Source organism: Poromitra crassiceps, assembly GCF_964638095.1.
Source record: "Poromitra crassiceps genome assembly, chromosome: 7".
Classification (NCBI taxonomy): domain Eukaryota; kingdom Metazoa; phylum Chordata; class Actinopteri; order Beryciformes; family Melamphaidae; genus Poromitra; species Poromitra crassiceps.
Genome location: NC_139628.1, coordinates 29962841 through 29985559, shown reverse-complemented (window position 1 = coordinate 29985559; position 22719 = coordinate 29962841). Strand labels below are relative to the sequence as shown.

At 44.1% G+C, this 22719-nt stretch overlaps 1 protein-coding gene across 3 annotated transcripts in view; it reads left to right on the top strand.

Moving 5' to 3' along the window:
* LOC310779291 (phosphatidylinositol-binding clathrin assembly protein) overlaps nt 1–22719 on the top strand; it is a 135449-nt gene that overhangs the window by 33277 nt on the left and 79453 nt on the right. For all 3 annotated transcript variants that reach the window (XM_083639816.1, XM_083639815.1, XM_083639814.1), the window contains exon 2: nt 2819–2961. In XM_083639816.1, the coding sequence (XP_083495942.1) occupies nt 2819–2961 (143 nt within the window). The remainder of the gene's footprint in view (nt 1–2818; nt 2962–22719) is intronic.

Below are 22719 nucleotides of genomic sequence, written 5' to 3'. Positions count from 1 at the left end.
AGCTCAGTCATCTGTGAGGGACTCAGAGTCGAGCCGCTGCTCCTTTGCGTAGACAGGAGCCAGTTGAGGTGGTTCGGGCATCTGGTAAGGATGCCACCTGGTCGTCTCCCTAGGGAGGTGTTCCAGGCACGTCCAGCAGGGAGGAGAGACAGACCACGGGGCAGACCGAGGGCTAGGTAGGTGGAGAGATTATATCTCCACACTGGCCTGGGACATGCCTCGGGATCCCCCAGTCAGAGCTGGCTAATGTGACCAGGGAACGGGACGTTTGGGGTCCCCTGCTGGATAAGCAGTTGAGGAGGATGGATGGATGGATGAATTACACCCAAACCTTCTGCTTCTGTGTCTGGAGAGAGAGTAGAGAAGAGGGAGATGGTGAGTGGAGGAGGAGGAGATGGTGCGACAGAGAGAAAGTGAGGAGGTGGTGAGTGGAGGAGGAGGAGATGGTGCGACAGAGAGAAAGTGAGGAGGTGGTGAGTGGAGGAGGAGGAGATGGTGCGACAGAGAGGAAGTGAGGAGGGGGTGAGTGGAGGAGGAGGAGATGGTGCGACAGAGAGAAAGTGAGGAGGTGGTGAGTGGAGGAGGAGGAGATGGTGCGACAGAGAGAAAGTGAGGAGGTGGTGAGTGGAGGAGGAGGAGATGGTGTGACAGAGGAAGTGAGGAGGTGGTGAGTGGAGGAGGAGGAGATGGTGCGACAGAGAGAAAGTGAGGAGGTGGTGAGTGGAGGAGGAGATGGTGCGACAGAGGAAGTGAGGAGGTGGTGAGTGGAGGAGGAGGAGATGGTGCGACAGAGGAAGTGAGGAGGGGGTGAGTGGAGGAGGAGGAGATGGTGCGACAGAGGAAGTGAGGAGGTGGTGAGTGGAGGAGGAGGAGATGGTGCGACAGAGGAAGTGAGGAGGTGGTGAGTGGAGGAGGAGGAGATGGTGCGACAGAGGAAGTGAGGAGGTGGTGAGTGGAGGAGGAGGAGATGGTGCGACAGAGGAAGTGAGGAGGTGGTGAGTGGAGGAGGAGGAGATGGTGCGACAGAGAGAAAGTGAGGAGGTGGTGAGTGGAGGAGGAGATGGTGCGACAGAGGAAGTGAGGAGGTGGTGAGTGGAGGAGGAGGAGATGGTGCGACAGAGAAAGTGAGGAGGTGGTGAGTGGAGGAGGAGGAGATGGTGCGACAGAGGAAGTGAGGAGGTGGTGAGTGGAGGAGGAGATGGTGCGACAGAGGAAGTGAGGAGGTGGTGAGTGGAGGAGGAGGAGATGGTGCGACAGAGGAAGTGAGGAGGTGGTGAGTGGAGGAGGAGGAGATGGTGCGACAGAGAGAAAGTGAGGAGGTGGTGAGTGGAGGAGGAGATGGTGCGACAGAGGAAGTGAGGAGGTGGTGAGTGGAGGAGGAGGAGATGGTGCGACAGAGAGAAAGTGAGGAGGTGGTGAGTGGAGGAGGAGATGGTGCGACAGAGGAAGTGAGGAGGTGGTGAGTGGAGGAGGAGGAGATGGTGCGACAGAGAGAAAGTGAGGAGGTGGTGAGTGGAGGAGGAGGAGATGGTGCGACAGAGAGAAAGTGAGGAGGTGGTGAGTGGAGGAGGAGGAGATGGTGCGACAGAGAGAAAGTGAGGAGGTGGTGAGTGGAGGAGGAGGAGATGGTGCGACAGAGGAAGTGAGGAGGTGGTGAGTGGAGGAGGAGGAGATGGTGCGACAGAGAGGAAGTGAGGAGGGGGTGAGTGGAGGAGGAGAGGGCGGGGAAAGTTCTGCAGCTAGAAGCCTGTCCTTCACACTCACTTAAGAATTCAGCCCGAGTGTGCGATGTGTGTTTCTGTCCTTGCTGTATTTTTGCATCTAGGTGTGAAAAGCAATTTGCTATCACTCTTGATCGGGGTATCGATTAGAGCTGAACAATTCATCCAAAATAAAATCGTAATAGGAATATGAGTATCTGCAATTTCCAAATCTGGGCTTAAGAAGGATCGTCCATAAGGTGTTTTAGAGCTGTGGGTGATCTTTGGTCCATGAATCAATTACAGAATTGGTTAAAACCTTTCATAATACTCATAATCAGTCAATCTTGCACACTGACATTTTTTTTAAAGACCCAACATGTAGAAATCTGCTGAGCAGCAGCAACAGCGGCCTCTGCTGCCACAAGTGGTAATAGCAGGATGCTATAATACATGGCATGCTACACTGCACTACCTGTTTGTACGTTCAGATATCAGCTTTATTTGACGCTTTCTGCTTGTACTCTCTACTTTGGTAACCTCTCTGCAGTGTTTATGATTCGCTGGGGAAAAATAGCTTCAAATATCCCCAAATGTTGTCGACTCGTTTTATTGAAGAATAGCGCTAATCAAGCTATGCTAACTCAGAGCGCCTAAACACATTACACTCCCTGTACATTCTTCACAATAAAAGTGTCACATTACTTTGTCAGCAGAAAGCTTTTAATATGAAGGAGCTGCAGCAGTTCCATCCAGGTAACTTCGATGCTCCGTGCAGGAACAGGCGTTTGCGGGCGGGGCAGAGTGGGAATGATACAGGCGTCATTCTCCGTATTTGACATCGGTGTACCATCTAAATGATTTAGGGGCTGTTGTATTGGCGTTTGACCAAAATCACTTTTCTTTCAAGAATTTTAAATTTCGAATAAATTCATGACAGGAAAAACTTTGAATCGCAGTTTGTTTTTGAGTTTTGCAATTGCAATATTCTGTCACATAATCACAATCATAACATCTTACAGCCCTAGTATCGAACCATTACATGTTTTTTCTCAATACTGCTCTCTCTCTTTGTGTGTGTGTGTGTCTGTGTGTGTGTGTGTGTGTGTGTGTACCAGATCTGATCCACTGCACCAATGAGATGAACGTGAGTGTGCCCCAGCTGGCAGACACGCTGTTTGAGCGCACCGCCAACTCCAGCTGGGTGGTGGTGTTCAAAGCCCTCATCACCACACACCACCTCATGATGTACGGCAACGAGGTGAGAGGAGCACGCACACACATGTGCATACACACGTGCACGTGCACACGCACACACACTCACACACACGCACACACACGCGCACACGCACGCACATGCACACACACGCACACACGTGCACACGCACAGCCTGGTCCAACCATCCTGATCACGTGACCTTGAATGTTTCATTCAGCCTGTACTCCCTCCTGCCACCAGAGATTTCCACAAATCACAATGTAACCAGGCCAATCTGGAACCTGCTTCGTAGTTGACAACGTAACCGCCCAATCAGGGACGCCGCTGGCAAAACAGTTATGGCATCTCCTAGTCCGACTGGCTTGAAGCAGCCTGGTGGACTTAGCTCTCCCATCGGTGCTAGGGGTGTAAAAAATAATCGATTATAAGATGCATCGCGATGCCGGACGTGCACGATTCTGCATCGATTCACAAATGTCAAAAATCGATTATAAAAAAACAACAACAAAAAAACGTAATCGAATCGTGAGGCCAGTGAAGATTCACAGCCCTAATCGGTGCCTGCCATTTCAGTCGGTGCCGGAGGTTGGAAATCCCATCCCGCTCCCTGCAAGCTCTGCAATTGGCTGCCGACCCGCTCGTCTTGACTGCGGCTGCGACCATATATGGATTTCCTTTCCGCTTTTTTTCCGCCTTTCTTCCCGAGTGGATTTCGATTGGATTTGGCAACGCTGATTGGCTGAAAGAATTGTCTGTCAAGGCAAGTACTCCCGCCCACTCAAATTGATGTGCTGGAAGTCCAGACTGATACTGTACGAGGAGCGAAACAGAATTACGTTATCAGGATGGGTTTTACCAGGATAACACACACACGCACACGCACGCACACACACACACACACACACACACACACACATACGCACACACACACATACACGCACGCATGCGCACACACACGCACACGCACACACATTCTCCCCAGGCGGTTGGCGAACACCACATCAATAAGTGATGTTATTACTCACTCACACTCTGTCTCACCTACTCATTCCCATAGACGAGCAAGCATACATAAACATATTGAGATGATTTGCTCACGGCCATACCAACACCAGAGTGAACAGCGAGGTGTGATGATGCATATAGGATACAAATGGCGTGCATAGCTACAATGGGACACACGGAGAGAAGAATGAGGATGGCCGTGGTGGCGTCAGCGTGCAGAGAAATTAATTAGCTCCCTACCAATTTGAAGCAAGACGGCAGCAGCGAGGGATGGAAGCTAATGCATAATCAAACAAATGAACTCCATCAAAACAAGCTTGAAAGGCCGTTTGATGAAAGCTGGAAGGATAACTGTCCCCGCAGGGATTTGTGATCTGGAAAACACAATAACAGATGCAAATTCAACGCAGTGTTTGGGAGAACGTGCGCTCATGCCAAAGCAACATAGTGTTTGTCGTGTTGGCCAGTCATCACACTTTTTTTAGTTTGGTTCAAACCAACCATATGCCAACAAACGTGTATTTCCTTACCATTTCCTTTTTTGTTTTAATCCTGTAAATTCTTCAAGTTGATGATCACTAAACTATTTGCAGTAGTTTCTGTGACGTGCAGCGTGCTTATTATGAGGTGATTGTATTATGACTCTTTTCCTCCTAATGTCTTGTTAGTTATGAAAAATTTAAGTTTCCGCATCTCGTCTTTAGTGCCACTGTAGTACCGTTTCCCCCCTTGACTTGATCAATTCCTATAATTTTGCTGCAAAACATTGCTAAACCAAGTATCTTTGGTTGCAGAAATCACAGAGATAATGCAGGGTAGTCACGGCCATGTACAGTATACGTGCATGCAGACATACATATTATACATTTGCATACGCTAACATTTAGTCACTTGGTCTCACACACTCACAAACGCACACAGGAGCCGACACACCCTGTAACACATCCCTTTAAATTCTCATTCAAAAAGGTAAGCAGTGCTTTCTTGTGTAGCCAGCATAGTTTACGTCTGTTACGTATTACTTCCTTTTGTAGGTTCCTGTTTCTTGTATTAATCTGAATTCCCAGTGAGAACAGGAAGGATGGGATGTGACTTCATAGAATGTTGTCATAGGGGACATTCACACCAAAAGCGTTTTTTTTTTTCAGTCAGAACGCTATGAAAATCATGTTGAGAGCGCTTCCATTGTGCACAAAACACAGCGCACGGAGCGTTTTTTTTGCGCTCCGTTTGTTTTCACCTGCAGTCGCGTGCAGTACAGATCAGAACACAACGACCACACGGACGGTAGCCAGCTGGTTTTGTCTGTTTGATGTTGTTCACTGTCAACACGAAAGCCAGATTATTGCTAATTCTGGCAGCAGCGGAGGTCGAGAATCCCTCGGGAGGAGAGAAGGTAGGAGGAGTGGAAAACACGAGCAGCGCGCTTTTCCTCTAATGTTCAACCTTTTTCAGCTTTAAAACGCCCACAGCGCTCCTCCAAAAACAACAGACGCCACCAGCGCTGAAACGCCAGGTGCGTTCATTAAAAGAGGAGCACGTCTAGCGCGTCCTTACATAGAGAATGAATTGCAGAAAGACGCTGGCAGCTCCAAAAACGCTGTTGGGTCTGAATGGCCCCTTAAAAAGGAAATGTCCACCTTCACTGAAACCAAACGGCAGGCCTGGCTAAACTCACTGCTCATCACATTGCTGCTCTACGTACAGGATTCTACGTCGGTGGCATTCCCGGATAGACCTTATTCGCTAACCCCGGACAGCGCCATATTGTTGACATACCGTCCTGCAGCTGACAACTATAGTAACGGCCTTATTGTCGTTTCTGTTCCATTACAAAATAGCGATGGTGATGACGGCAATAAAAACCCCAGGGTTGTTGTTTGTATGCTGCCGTTAATGCCTGTAATAATAAACAAAAGAAAAAACGAGGTGAACAGACTTTGCTGTGAGGAGCTGTCAGAAAGTTTCACCTGTCTCTCCCAACTATCCACACATCTCCTGTGCTGCTGACGTATCCCCAGTCTCGCTCCCTTCACGTCTGTGGACGGTAGAGATAGAAACAAACCACGGGGACTTTATTGCTGTCATTACTACAGCCATGCCTAACGCAGGTCACCATCCGAACACAATTGGAACGATACAGGTAACGCTAACGGCGGCTAGCTTCCTATAAACGCTGCTCTTACATAGGCTGTCACTTAAAGCGGCTGCGCTACGTCAACAACATGGCGGCAGTGGGCGTGCCCGTACGTGAGTGACGTGAATCGAATAAGGTCTATTGGGAATATAGTAGGAGCATACTAATCTGTGAACGAGCTACGGTGCAGAGGGACTTAAGTCTTGCAGACTTCTGATCATCGGGACGATTATGTTGGCTTTGGCTGTGGAAATCCCCCTCACATTTATGCTAACGCAAATCAAGCTAACTAGGTCACTGTAAAGCACCAGGAGGCGCCCCCCCCCCACCCCCCCCAAGCTGCAGGCCAACGAACAACAACTGGGCGCTTATAGATTTACACTCGCGTCTTTGTGTTGAGCTGACCTCCTACCTGTCAGAGTGACAATAACCTGTAATCCCCTGGATCACATCACACTACAAGGTGTGTGTGTGTACAGGACAGGATAGCACAGTGCCTTCCACGTTAGTCATGTGACGCGAGAATGACCCTGAAAGTGCTGAGAAAGGAAGTGAAAAAGGAGACGTAGACGGCTTTTCTTTTTTTTTGTAATATATCTTTACATTACCGTGTTTTCTCAGTGTTTTACTCTGAACCATGGGGAAGTGGTGATTTTGAAGTGATGACATTGCCTTTCCGCGTAACTCGGAGGGTGTTAAACCTTTTCTGCCTGGGAACTCGAGGAGAAGTTACATTTTAATTTGCGAAAGAACAGCGACTCATTTCTGATTTTAACTTTTCCAATGAACACAAAATTCAGCCGCATTAAAGTAAATGATCTCGTTACATTTCATTTAGTATAGCATCACCACCGTAGTAAGTAAAGTGGGCGATCTAAAATGCGGGAAATGCAGTAATTTTGTTCCTTGCACCGTGTAATATAATAACCATGATCATAATTAGTATTTAAGTGTGAAAAATGATGAATTTGAGCCCAGCAGACCTACTAAATGAAATGTTTCCACTCTTCACTGATTATTATTCGGGGGAAACAACAAGTGCGATGTACAATTACACACGCTTGATTGTGCAGCCCCTAATGTGAGCACTAGGGATGTCAATTTTCGGTTAATTTCACTTTCGATTAACCGACGCTAATAATCGATTAACCTATCGGTTAATTCATAATTTTTTAATATAAAAAAAAAAATGTTTTTTTTTTTTTTTTTTGTTTTTTTTTTGTCTATTTACTCAATGAGCTCATGCCCAAACAAGGCGTGTCTATTTAGATGCTGAAATGTTAATGCTTTTTGTGTTAGAATTTCTAACACAAAAAGCATTAACAAGCATTAAAGGGCCCATATTTTGCTAATATAATGTATTATTATTTTATTGTTGGCCTCCACTAGAGTAACTTATTGCATCAGTCATAGTTTAAAAAACTCATTGTTTATCTTGTACTGGCTCTCACTGCCCCCTTCAGTTCACCCTCTGTCTGAAACGCTCTGTTTTTAGGTCCTGTCCCTGAACCCCCACCCTCCGGAAAATACTCCAGGTGGGCAGCGCGAGGAGTTTTTGCGTTTGCAAACTTCTGCCCAGAGAGCTATAGCGCTGTAGAAGCGAGACTGTCTGTCTGTCTGTCTGTCTCACTATCTATCTATCTATCTATCTATCTATCTAGATAAGATAGATAAGATAGATAGATAGATAGTCATGCATAACAGAAACAGACAGGCGATCTCTGCTATGGCTACTAAATTTGGTAGTTGTAAAACAATTATATCAACGAGCAACGGATTGTCAAAACGAATTTGACCATCGGTGAAAAACGTGACTTGGACATAAAGCAAGCTATCAATTGATTTATCAACATCCCCCTAGCTATCTACAGCTCCGCTAGGCCCGGGCTGCACCCGGAGATTTCCTTCGGTGGCTGGCCAAGCAGGGATTCTATTACCACGGCCTGCCATAACGTTACACCCTGCCCGGGGAGCTTCACACTAGCTAATGTAGCTAGTTAGCTAACTTCCCAAATGCTTGTGACTATAGTGTGCCTCTCCTAGCAAAGGCTACACGGACCAAACCAAAATGAGGACTTGGAGAAGTCAGCAAGTTGGACTAACGTTACAAGTTCTGAAAATATGTGCCTTTCGTCATTCATCGGTTGTTCATATGTCTATAAGGCAGCTGTGCTGCTAGGCTAACATTGCTAGTGCTAACGTTACCCAGCCGGTAAGTAACGTTAGCGCTTCCTAGCAGCACATTGGACCGATGCTGGAATGAGACACATATTTTCAGAACTTACCACTTCAGTCCTACATCCTGGCTCACTTCCATGTCGTCTCCTTGTTTTTGCGGTCTGGAATCCGTTATTCCATGAGACTACGTCCCAGACAGCCAGGCTAGAGAGAGCCTGGTGAGTGGTGACGCGGGTTAGAACAGGGAAGAGAGGGGAAGGGTGGGAGCTAGCGTGCGCGCGCTGCGCGCCGGCCGGCGGCAACGCTTTGTTGCCAGGGTAACAAGTCCTTACTGACGTCACAAAAATTATGGTTCTCGCACAAAATCGCCATAAATCCATGTCATCTCGTCTACGAGAGTTCATAGGCGCGAGGGGTGGTTCATGGGGGTAACATTAAAACACTTTCACATATTTATTTGAAGCTTAGCCCATGTTTAATATGACCATCCAAGATTGTAACAACATATATATGATACAAAATTAAGAAATGCATAATATGGCCCCTTTAACAAAAAGCATCAACATTTCAACACAAATTCTTTTTGTGTTAGAATTTCTAACACAAAAAGCATTAACATTTCAGCATCTAAATAGACACGCCTTGTTTGGGCATGAGCTCATTGAGTAAATAGACAAAAAAAAAAAATTTTTTTTTTTTTTAATATTAACTGATAGACCGACAGCAATAACCGAACAACGACGTTAGCGACGGTTAATCGATTAACGGTTAACCGTTGACATCCCTAGTGAGCACGTGTCTGATTTTGGGCGATTCTGAGAGAGAGAGAGAGAGAGAGAGAGAGAGAGAGAGAGAGAGAAGAGAGAGAGAGAGAGAGAGAGAGAGAGAGAGAGAGAGAGAGAAGAGAGAGAGAGAGAGAGAGAGAGAGAGAGAGAGAGAGAGAGAGAGAGAGAGAGAGAGAGAGAGAGAGAGAGAGGAATCAAAACTTTGTCATGCATCAATCAGATTTGCAGGGCGCGGGGAAAGTGTGTGTGTGACTGCACCCACCCAAAATCTCTCCTCCATGACTCTCTCCCTCCACTACACCCCCTTATCGTGTGTGTGTGTGACTGTGTGTATACATGTTTGTTTATGAATATGTGTATTATCTGTGTGGCATGTGCCCTGTGTGTGTGTGTGTGTGCGTGCGTGCGTGACCCCAGTGGCCATGTGAACTCGGGCTAACATTTCGGAGTGGGCTCCGAGATACAAATGATGTAGTTCTCTGGCTATGCAGCGGTTTCTACTCCAAATATACAGTTTGGACACACACACATACACACACATACGCACACACGCACACATGCACACATGCACAGACATCCAGAAACAGTCAGTCAGTCAGTCAGTCAGTCAGTGGGGCGACTGTGCTTCACCAGTGCTGACGGAGGCTCAGCGGCCAGGTGTCCCCCGCGGCCGTCCCGTCCATCATGGCCCGTGCGGAGAGAAACGGGGCCCGTAAAATTAGGAACCACAGACCCGCAGAATCGGGGTTCGGCGTCTTTTTTGCGTTCCTTCTCAAATGAACACTTGTGAGCGGGCTGCAGTTTGGCTGCCGTGCAACGTTTGATAAATGACCCCGACGGTGAATTTACATCTAGTGAAAGTGGAGCAGCCAGCGCGTCGCAGACAGCTGCCCAGGCAGGTGCTGCACTGAGTGCTAGTAGACCATATCATGCAAAAGGAAAGTCACCGTTGCAGTCAGTTCATATTTGGCCACAGACTGTGGCAAGCCGTCGAGAAGAGCGTTTGTCTGTATGTACTGTATGTACAGATCCTTTCCAAAAAATTTGAATATCATGGAAATAACATGGATGACCGTGGGCTTCAGCGGATTGTCAAGCAAAGACGATTCAAAAATTTGGCGGAGATTCAGGATCTGTATGTCTGCTTATCTGTCCCCTCAAAAGTAGACCAATCGCAGCTACATGCATGACGTCACGTGCCCGACACACCGTTCTCAGACCCCCTCCCAAATGTTAATATCTGTCCCAATAAGCATGCATAAAAAGATGCAAAGGTGATTCAAGGATGTAGATGACGTAAACACATTAGGAATATCACACGAAAGAGCGCGATTAGTGAGAGAGAATGAAAATAAGGTGACTGCGCATTGTCGTGTATGAAGCACGCTGAACAAGACGGCAGACAGAGCATTGTGCATATGGATGTACAAGTATACTGTATATACACACAGTCAGTTCATTAGCACTAAGTAAAGGGACGATGATGTCGATCAGATTAAAGTATTTGGATCGTGCTAATTCTACTCTTAATGGCTGCCACAGAACAGCGTGATAGAAACAAAGTATTTACATAGCGCCTGTGACTCAGAAGGCTTGAGTGACTCAGTGACCACCGCATCATTTGAATATTCAAGTTATAGAGCGATATAATATATCGCTCTATAACTTGAACTATATACAACTTGATTATATATTATATAATGCTTTGCTGAATATACCAGGTCATTACTGTGCTTTTACTAGGCGCCATCAGCCAGTGTCGTCTGCCCCAGATATAATGGATGCACCTCCCTGACACGTTTTCTTTTCAGATATATTCAGTTGTTCAAAAATGTTTGGGGGAATTAATTCTAATCCTAATGTCTCCCCTGCCATTGAATGCGTGCAGTGGTGGGTCACCGCTGCCATAAGCAGGTGGATTTCATTAGCCTGGATTTCAATGCAGAATCAATGGAGACTGCTGTTGGAGGCTTTTTTATTATGCCAATTCTGGAGGAAACGCTGAAAACTTGTAATTTTTGGATGTAAAAATGTAGAAATTTAAAGATTTTGAATACAAAATATCAATTTCTGGCAATATTGCTACTCGTATTGGCTTTCAGAAACCCATGTTTGTCCTTCCGACCTCCTGCATCTCAAATAAAACACTCATTTCCATTCCGCCAAAGATGACATGATGGCAGCCATCTTATGTTGACCAAAGGGCAACATGGCCCACGCATGCTATCTGGGTAAACACTGGCTGTAGATAACTGCATACTGATGGTGCCGGTCTGTCTTCATGACTGCTTGCAATGCAAATGTCTCCCATTTCTCTCTGCCTATTATACCAGTGCACGAAGCTTATTATACCAGTGCACGAAGCTTATTATACCAGTGCACGAAGCTTATTATACCAGTGCACGAAGCTTATTATACCAGTGCACGAAGCTTATTATACCAGTGCACGAAGCTTATTATACCAGTGCACAAAGCTTATTATACCAGTGCACGAAGCTTATTATACCAGTGCACGAAGCTTATTATACCAGTGCACGAAGCTTATTATACCAGTGCACAAAGCTTATTATACCAGTGCACGAAGCTTATTATACCAGTGCACGAAGCTTATTATACCAGTGCACGAAGCTTATTATACCAGTGCACAAAGCTTATTATACCAGTGCACAAAGCTTATTATACCAGTGCACGAAGCTTATTATACCAGTGCATGAAGCTTATTATACCAGTGCACAAAGCTTATTATACCAGTGCACAAAGCTTATTATACCAGTGCACGAAGCTTATTATACCAGTGCACGAAGCTTATTATACCAGTGCACAAAGCTTATTATACCAGTGCACGAAGCTTATTATACCAGTGCATGAAGCTTATTATACCAGTGCACAAAGCTTATTATACCAGTGCACGAAGCTTATTATACCAGTGCACGAAGCTTATTATACCAGTGCACAAAGCTTATTATACCAGTGCACGAAGCTTATTATACCAGTGCACGAAGCTTATTATACCAGTGCACGAAGCTTATTATACCAGTGCACGAAGCTTATTATACCAGTGCACGAAGCTTATTATACCAGTGCACGAAGCTTATTATACCAGTGCACGAAGCTTATTATACCAGTGCACGAAGCTTATTATACCAGTGCACGAAGCTTATTATACCAGTGCACGAAGCTTATTATACCAGTGCACGAAGCTTATTATACCAGTGCACGAAGCTTATTATACCAGTGCACGAAGCTTATTATACCAGTGCACGAAGCTTATTATACCAGTGCACGAAGCTTATTATACCAGTGCACGAAGCTTATTATACCAGTGCACGGAGCTTATTATACCAGTGCACGAAGCTTATTATACCAGTGCACGAAGCTTATTATACCAGTGCACGAAGCTTATTATACCAGTGCACGAAGCTTATTATACCAGTGCACGAAGCTTATTATACCAGTGCACGAAGCTTATTATACCAGTGCACGAAGCGTCCTTTCTGTCCATTTGAATTCTGTGATCTCAGCTGAATCTAAATCCACAGCACGTGGACATGTTTCACTGTTCTCTGCTGCTCATTGTGAGTCTGCCTGGGTAAGCCTGCCGGGCCATTCTACTCTTCTGTTCCACATTCATATAGCCTATTCAGTGCAGGTGTTCACATCTAAAGAGGTTTCACATCTAAAGTTTAATATAGTCTATTCAGTGCAGGCGTTCACATCTCAAGTGTTTTCACATCTAAAGTTTAATATAGTCTATTCAGTGCAGGCGTTCACATCTCAAGTGTTTTCACATCTAAAGTTTAATATAGTCTATTCAGTGCAGGTGTTCACATCTAAAGAGGTTTCACATCTAAAGTTTAATATAGTCTATTCAGTGCAGGTGTTCACATGTAAAGTGGTTTCACATCTAAAGTTTAATATAGTCTATTCAGTGCAGGTGTTCACATGTAAAGTGGTTTCACATCTAAAGTTTAATATAGTCTATTCAGTGCAGGCATTTAGATCTAAAGTGTTTTCACATCTAAAGTTTAATATAGCCTATTCAGTGCAGGCGTTCACATCTCAAGTGTTTTCACATCTAAAGTTTAATATAGTCTATTCAGTGCAGGTGTTCACATCTCAAGTGTTTTCACATCTAAAGTTTAATATAGTCTATTCAGTGCAGGTGTTCACATGTAAAGTGGTTTCACATCTAAAGTTTAATATAGTCTATTCAGTGCAGGTGTTCACATGTAAAGTGTTTTCACATCTAAAGTTTAATATAGTCTATTCAGTGCAGGTGTTCACATGTAAAGAGGTTTCACATCTAAAGTTTAATATAGTCTATTCAGTGCAGGCATTTAGATCTAAAGTGTTTTCACATCTAAAGTTTAATATAGCCTATTCAGTGCAGGCGTTCACATCTCAAGTGTTTTCACATCTAAAGTTTAATATAGTCTATTCAGTGCAGGTGTTCACATCTAAAGTGTTTTCACATCTAAAGTTTAATATAGTCTATTCAGTGCAGGCGTTCACATCTCAAGTGTTTTCACATCTAAAGTTTAATATAGTCTATTCAGTGCAGGGGTTCACATGTAAAGTGTTTTCACATCTAAAGTTTAATATAGTCTATTCAGTGCAGGCGTTCACATGTAAAGTGGTTTCACATCTAAAGTTTAATATAGTCTATTCAGTGCAGGTGTTCACATGTAAAGTGTTTTCACATCTAAAGTTTAATATAGTCTATTCAGTGCAGGTGTTCACATGTAAAGTGGTTTCACATCTAAAGTTTAATATAGTCTATTCAGTGCAGGTGTTCACATGTAAAGTGTTTTCACATCTAAAGTTTAATATAGTCTATTCAGTGCAGGCGTTCACATGTAAAGTGGTTTCACATCTAAAGTTTAATATAGTCTATTCAGTGCAGGTGTTCACATGTAAAGTGTTTTCACATCTAAAGTTTAATATAGTCTATTCAGTGCAGGTGTTCACATGTAAAGTGGTTTCACATCTAAAGTTTAATATAGTCTATTCAGTGCAGGTGTTCACATGTAAAGTGGTTTCACATCTAAAGTTTAATATAGTCTATTCAGTGCAGGCATTTAGATCTAAAGTGTTTTCACATCTAAAGTTTAATATAGTCTATTCAGTGCAGGTGTTCACATGTAAAGTGTTTTCACATCTAAAGTTTAATATAGTCTATTCAGTGCAGGTGTTCACATCTAAAGTGTTTTCACATCTAAAGTTTAATATAGTCTATTCAGTGCAGGTGTTCACATGTAAAGTGGTTTCACATCCAAAGTTTAATATAGTCTATTCAGTGCAGGTGTTCACATCTAAAGTGTTTTCACATCTAAAGTTTAATATAGTCTATTCAGTGCAGGTGTTCACATGTAAAGTGGTTTCACATCTAAAGTTTAATATAGTCTATTCAGTGCAGGTGTTCACATGTAAAGTGTTTTCACATCTAAAGTTTAATATAGTCTATTCAGTGCAGGTGTTCACATGTAAAGTGGTTTCACATCTAAAGTTTAATATAGTCTATTCAGTGCAGGTGTTCACATGTAAAGTGGTTTCACATCTAAAGTTTAATATAGTCTATTCAGTGCAGGCATTTAGATCTAAAGTGTTTTCACATCTAAAGTTTAATATAGTCTATTCAGTGCAGGTGTTCACATGTAAAGTGTTTTCACATCTAAAGTTTAATATAGTCTATTCAGTGCAGGTGTTCACATCTAAAGTGTTTTCACATCTAAAGTTTAATATAGTCTATTCAGTGCAGGTGTTCACATGTAAAGTGTTTTCACATCTAAAGTTTAATATAGTCTATTCAGTGCAGGTGTTCACATGTAAAGTGGTTTCACATCCAAAGTTTAATATAGTCTATTCAGTGCAGGTGTTCACATGTAAAGTGGTTTCACATCTAAAGTTTAATATAGTCTATTCAGTGCAGGTGTTCACATGTAAAGTGGTTTCACATCTAAAGTTTAATATAGTCTATTCAGTGCAGGTGTTCACATGTAAAGTGGTTTCACATCCAAAGTTTAATATAGTCTATTCAGTGCAGGTGTTCACATCTCAAGTGTTTTCACATCTAAAGTTTAATATAGTCTATTCAGTGCAGGTGTTCACATGTAAAGTGGTTTCACATCTAAAGTTTAATATAGTCTATTCAGTGCAGGTGTTCACATGTAAAGTGTTTTCACATCTAAAGTTTAATATAGTCTATTCAGTGCAGGTGTTCACATCTAAAGTGTTTTCACATCTAAAGTTTAATATAGTCTATTCAGTGCAGGTGTTCACATCTAAAGAGGTTTCACATCTAAAGTTTAATATAGTCTATTCAGTGCAGGTGTTCACATGTAAAGTGGTTTCACATCTAAAGTTTAATATAGTCTATTCAGTGCAGGCGTTCACATGTAAAGTGGTTTCACATCTAAAGTTTAATATAGTCTATTCAGTGCAGGTGTTCACATGTAAAGTGGTTTCACATCTAAAGTTTAATATAGTCTATTCAGTGCAGGTGTTCACATGTAAAGTGGTTTCACATCTAAAGTTTAATATAGTCTATTCAGTGCAGGTGTTCACATGTAAAGTGGTTTCACATCTAAAGTTTAATATAGTCTATTCAGTGCAGGCATTTAGATCTAAAGTGTTTTCACATCTAAAGTTTAATATAGTTTATTCAGTGCAGGCATTTAGATCTAAAGTGGTTTCACATCTAAAGTTTAATATACGGTAGTTTATTCAGTGCAGGCGTTCACATCTAAAGTGGGACTTCACCGTTCAGAGCATATAGCAGGTAGATTAAGTTGTAATGTGTCTTCTTTGCCGCAGCTGCCTTATTCGTAAAAGGAGTTGGGATCTTGATTGGAATAATGCCCCATTGTGGGGTTTTGTGTGTGTGTGCTTGCCTGTGTGTGAGTGTGTGTGTGTGAGAGAGAGAGAGAAAGAAAACGGTTGACAGGCCAGTATTGATACTCTTTCAGTTCTTCACCTCCAGTTTTTCCTCCCTGCCAAGAAGCGATCGTGGCTCTCTCTCCCCACTGACACTCTGAATCTTACGGGCGATCAACAGACAGTCAATATCTCCCATCACCATTTCACTCTGTGTGTCGGTACAAAGCAGCTTCACCGCTACGTCTTCCAGAAGCCCCGTGCTGCAGCATCCCCATGCTGTGCCTGACTCTTTCTGCCTGTGGCTGTGAATTGACACCACACACGCACACAGACAGACAGACAGACAGGACGTCCCAGTAAGTGTACTAGTCAGAGGAGCAGCAGAGACGGATATACTCTAGTCTACAGTAGACAATGTTTCGAACAAAATGTCAAAAAATACACTACCGGTCAAAAGTTTGGACACCTGATTGAATGTGTACTATGTTTTTTTATTCTCTGAATATGTGTTTCTTATATAAACAGTGAAGTTGATCCTATGTACTATGAATTTCTTTTCCAAAGCCTTTTGCCTTTCCATCAAGGCACAGCGCGGCTACTTTAAAGAATCTAAAATAGTTTTGATTTGTTGAACACTTGTGCCATATCGAATCGTTTATCGACATATTATTGTTCCAATTCATATTCATGTTGTGATATTGTAATGGCAATATTCATATTCATGTTGTGATATTGTAATGGCAATATTCCGCCTTGTCGATGTAATGACGTCACAGCGTAACGGCGTGACGTACGCACAGCAACAACGAGCATGGCTGACAGCGGCTCCACGGGGGAGGAGTTAATTCCAAAAAGGGGAGTGGCTTCAGTAGTGGTTTGGTCACAAAAGAGCGTGTACAACAAACCGCTGTAATATTTGAAGGCGTATTTGAATATTTGAAGGCAAACCGTTTACATTTATGCTGACATATAAAACGATAACACTTATTTTTGTTGCAATTGTATCGTTCTTGAAATGAATAATACAAATATTTTTCAGTCTTTTTTGTCGTATCGTCAAGAATATCGTTATCACGGAAATGCCCTTGTGATATTATTTCAGGGCCATATCGACAACCCCCTATAGGTCGCTGCATCATTCCATTAGTGTTATTTTATAGATTTGATGTCCCGAAACTCCCGACTCGTAGTGTCAATGTGGGAATTTGGAATGGGGGATCTATGAGTAGGGATGAGTGTATCCCCATATAAAGTCTCTTCCTGCTGCTTAGCCCCGCCTCTGTTTATATCTAGTACACACTTGGCTCCTTCTCTATCATTGTCCTGCTTGTTATCTTCTCTGTGTGTATGTGTGTGTGTGTCTGTCTTAGCCTCTGTATGATAGGTCACCAAGTACCAAAAACAATCCAGCAGGAAAGCCCAAACAATGGCAGGGGGAGCCGTGGTTACACCCACTCACCCCCAGCCTGCAGTGCTCTTACCCCCCCCCCCCCCCCCCCCAACGAGCGCTCCGGCTGCTGGGTGTCCCTCCTGGGAGTGTGGATGTCTGGACCACACCACACCTGAACAAGGTTATAGGTAGAGAGGGGGGAGAGGGAAAGCTGATGACATTGGAAGAAATGTAGCAAAGAAAGAAGTAAATGTCGTGGCATGGATGTAGGAAGAATGGTTGAGATAACAAACACAGTTCCAGGGATTTTCCCCCAAAGAGGTTTTAGCCACCCACCCCCCCCCTTCCCATAAGGCCCAAGGCCAAACACATCTTGACAATGAGTTCAGGACAACCCTGACTGCATACTAACTCATAATCAAGCATTTTTTTACTGTATCATTTTAGAGAATTTCAAAGTTAAAGTCGCATTTGTATGTTGAAATCACTTTGTGTGAAACTTGCGGTGCCGTGGAAGCACATTTCTCCATCATTCCTGTCATGCATCCGCCCCTAAAGGCCTGAGAAACCCTGAGTTCTGTATCATCTCTTCATTAAGCGGGTATTTGGCACCTAACCCTTGTGACTTGTTTTGTATGGATTAAAAAAATCTCCAAACAACATGCTAAAGTTTAATTTCCCCAACGGTTTCCCTCTGTGAGGCATTATGCCCCACGATACGATATGATCATCATTGGGTCACGATACTTAAGTCACGATATGATATGATCATGATACTTAAGTCATGATACGATATGATCATCATTGGGTCACGATACTTAAGTCACGATATGATATGATCATGATACTTAAAGGATGGGTTTTCCGTGGGGAATATGAATATATATTAAATCTCACGCCCCTAAGGTTTTCGAATCCGTTGAAATTTTTGAAATTGGATATTCACTGCCATGCCTATCAAGCATCTATCACATTATTTCCATGTCGCTCTGACGCAAAACGCGTCAGAGCGACACCCCCCGCCTTGCGGAAGTCGTGCACCTATGAACTACAACTGTTGTTGGCCATGGTCCCGCCTCTAGAGGTCCTCCACGCCCCTTCAGAGGCCTTGACAAAAACAAAAAGGCAGCCATCTTTTTCAATCGCCTAGCCTGCTGTAGCTAATATTAGCTTCCCATAGTTCCTTGCAAAGAGACCATATCTCGGGAACGGAAGCACTAATAGACACGGGACTGGCGGCATTGGAAAGATCGTCAAATTTTACATCTAGTAGTAGGTGGGTTGAAGTAACGAAATCAACGCTGAGCAATGTACCCGTTTTTACACATTTTTACAGAAAATAGTTACAACATCAGATGCGCGTAACTCCTACGAAAATGCCTTAAAATGCATGATTTTTTTTTTATGAAGACATCTCCCGACATATATACTACCGTTTACATTTGGTGCAATTTGGAGGCAATTTTATTTTCGATTTATTTCTTCTTCTTTGTATCTTTTATTGTCGAAGCCTTCTTCTTCTTCTTCTTTGAGTTTTATGGCGGTTGGCAAACATATATGTGCATTACCGCCACCTACTGGAGTTTGATATCAGCCAAATGCCTGAGGGGTGGGCATGAAAACGAAGGCCACGCGAGCCCAGTGCATTGTGGGAAATGTAGTATTTCGAGTCCCCGCACCCGCACCTCCCTAAGTCACGATACGATATGATCGCGATACTTACGTAAGTCACGATACGATATGATCATGATACTTAAGTCACGATGCGATATGATCATCATTGGTCACGATACTTAAGTCACGATACGATATGATCACAATACTTAAGTCACAATACGATATGATCACGATACTTAATTTACGATACGATATGATCACGATACTTAAGTCACGATACGATATGATCACGATACTTAACTCACGGTATGATATTATTACTGCGATTTTAAAACATCAATAGTTGGCGTCTGTGTATCGATATTGCCACGCGAAATATTGCGATACTATGCTGTATTGATATTCCCCACCCCTAGAGGAAAGTGTGTAATCATCATACACATAATAAATCATTTTCCCCCCTTCATTTACCCAGGGAGAAGAATGACTCAGCTGCGCCCTGCTTTATATTCATACGGTTACATATTATATTCACACCTAGGTGCTGCCCAGGTGTGAATCTTCTTCTTCTTCTTCTTCTTCTTCTGTGGTCTTTTATGGCAGTTGGCATCCTTTATGTTGCATTACCGCCTCCTTCTGGATTTATCCATTCACCGTTTCCCTCCATGATTATTCGTTGGTCTATCGCTCCTAGGTTTCACACCTTCTTTCAGTTGGGCACATAGTGTAGACTGTGACAACAGAGGGGCGTATAGTGAGTGAGTGAGACCCCCATAGGGCCGTTTTGAAGCCTGGAGATTGTGGTTACTGATTGACGCCATGTTGCTCTGGCTTGGCCAGACCTACAGTATCTCCACACAGGAGGAAGGCCTGGCTCAACCTACTATCATTCTGCTAGAGGGGGGAAATGCTCTGCCTCGTTTCTATTTCTTTAATTAAACCAATTACAATTGTCTTGAGCAGAGCGAGCGACGGTGTCCTTGCGAAATAATGTCGCGGGGGTTAGTGGGGTGTGGGGGGGGGGGGTTTGGTTTGGACTTGTTTTCGTGGAACCAAATTTCTACATCCCCGCAAAAGAAAAGGTCAATCACCAGGCAAACAATCCTGTTTGATAGCCGTTATAGCCGGTTGATGGAACAATTATTTTGAAAACTCCATAAGGCAATGGAGATCAACCGGTAGATCGGGATCTTCTGGTAGATCTCAGGGTGCTTAGTGTCACATCCCCAGATCATTTTTTGGATGAGTGTAACTTTGTAGTGTCAAGTGTCTCGCGTTCAACCACTCAGCCCGTGCATGTTCCCACATAGGCTACTGCTGCTTGCCAAAACGCTCACGGAAACCCACCCGACGTCCTTGGCAGAGATACTCGCTTCTACGCGTTTGCGTGCGCATGATGGCTGTAGGCCCTACATAGCCTACGTTCCCTGCATCCGTATGCATAGCCGTTTGGATAGGACGTGCACGACCGACACTGCAGGATACGCCCATGGACGCATTGCCAACAGCACTCCAGCCCAACCGTTCAGCCAACAGCTCCGTACAGTAGGTAGATATTGCGCTGTGGAGAAATGTAAAAGTAGATCTGAAGTGTAAAAAAACGTTGGGCACCCCTGCCATAAGGAGACCATAACTTATGGAAAACCTCCATAAGGAGACCATAACTTATGGAAAACCTCCATAAGGACACCATAACATCTTGTTGAAAAAAAAAGAAAGAAATTTGCTTTATATTCTTTAGCAAGATGTTTGGTTTGTGGTCCCATTGCCTCGCACGGAGTTGGGGCCAGCTTTGGAGTCATTTTGGAGCTGGCTTCTAGCATTCGAGCAACACACACGCCTGGCTGACACCACTTCCTTATTGGCTTCCAAATCCACCCGCTTGGGTCAACAGAGCCTTCCACTGGCCCGGCCACTGAGCAACTCAAACTCAGCTGAGGAGCATTTTCCCACACTTTCCTACTCAGCCCCGTCTGGGAGTCGAACCGCCGACCTTCCAGTCGCAGCAGGGCCTGTTTCTGTATCTTCAAGGCCAGCGTCGTCCCCCGCGAGGTCACACTGTGCTGCGGTGAAATGCCCCTTTTCAAGCGTTTCTTTGCTATCACCGGACAGTCACACGATATCCTGTCCTCCTCATGTGACCGTATTGTGTTACATTGTCTACTCATCTTAACCGAGTGGCTTTGATCCAAAATAAGATGTCCGCCCGACCGAAAAGCATCACGAGTGTATTATATGAATGGAACTCGCTTTGAATTTGCATTGACAGTATTATATTATATAGTTACTCTACCCTAAGGCCTGTGGTTGCAAAATGCCAACCGTTTTGCTGACTCAATCTGTGGTATTTTTATAATGTTGAGCAATGAAATGAAACTTCTTGAAACCCTACCATGTTCCCTCCCCTCAAGTATCCTGCCGTTTGAACAGTCTTTGGAATAGTCGGCATAGTTTCTCTTTTCTTTTTTTTTTCTTTGCTCTTCTCGGCACACTGTGACTGCTCTAGGAATGGCAGGGCCCCCCAAAAACAATTCCCATCTGGGAGACGATTCCCAAACCACAAGGTGTATCTCGCGCGCACACACACACACGCGCACACACACACACACACACACACACACACACACACACACACACACACACACACAGCGCCAAGTAAAAACATGTCCGGGACGCTTGTTTCTCATGCCTCTTCAGTTCTTGAAAATAATTGCCGCTAAATGATTTTAATTTTTCTCCTCTTGAAGCGATGAAGTGTCACTTGTCATCGGTGGGAAAACGGCGGTTTGTTGGATCAAGTCTCGATGCATCGTGGATCATCATCATGCTGAGTCGTGACTGCGTGCGTCCAAACGGAATAGCGGAGAGGACGAGTAGCTAGAGGGGCAGGCAGCTACTGCAGAAAGCTATGAGACTCAAAGAGAGATTCACAGCTCACAGTCCTACTTTCTCTGTGTCTACTACAGCCACAGAAAAGCCTATGGCTTTTATAGGCAGAATGCAAAGTGTAGAAGTAGCAGCTCAGTTTGTTGTTAGTAAATGTCACCAGCTGCCTGAGGAAATATAAAGGTTATTGCAGGGAAAGAAAGGTATTGGCTGTGAGATTTACCCTGCTTTCCTTTTCCCTTTCTGTCTATTTACTTGTTTAAAAACGTCACTGACAGATCTGAACTAGTGATGTCACTGAAAGATCTGAACTAGCGATGTCACTGAAAGTCCGATGGTGAAATAAGTTTGCTTGTCACACAATAAATCACACTCGTTTAACTTAAGAGGGCATGTATGTTGTATCCTTCACATTCGCTAACCAGTCTTTGAACTGTCTGAGAGAAATAGCCTGGCTGGTTCAATGTTTATCCGTTCACCTGCGTCGCATTGAAGCACTTTTTACAGACTGGGTAGGGACAGGTAGGGAGTAGACAGAGGGAGAGAGGGAGGTAGGGAAGGAGTAGATGGGGAGAGAGAGGTAGGGGGGGAGAGAGAGAGAGGGAGGTAGGGAGGGAGTAGATGGAGAGAGAGAGAGAGAGATAGGGAGTAAACAGGGAGAGAGAGGGGGAGGTAGGGAGTAGGTGGAGAGAGAGAGAGAGGGACGTAGATGGGGAGGGAGAGGGAGGTAGGGAGTAGAGAGAGGCAGGTAGGGAGTAGATGAGAGAGAGAGAGAGAGAGAGAGAGGTAGGGAGTAGATGAGAGAGAGAGAGAGAGAGAGGTAGGGAGTAGATGAGAGAGAGAGAGAGGTAGGGAGTAGATGAGAGAGAGAGAGAGAGAGAGGTAGGGAGTAGATGAGGGAGAGAGAAAGAGAGTCATTAAGGACA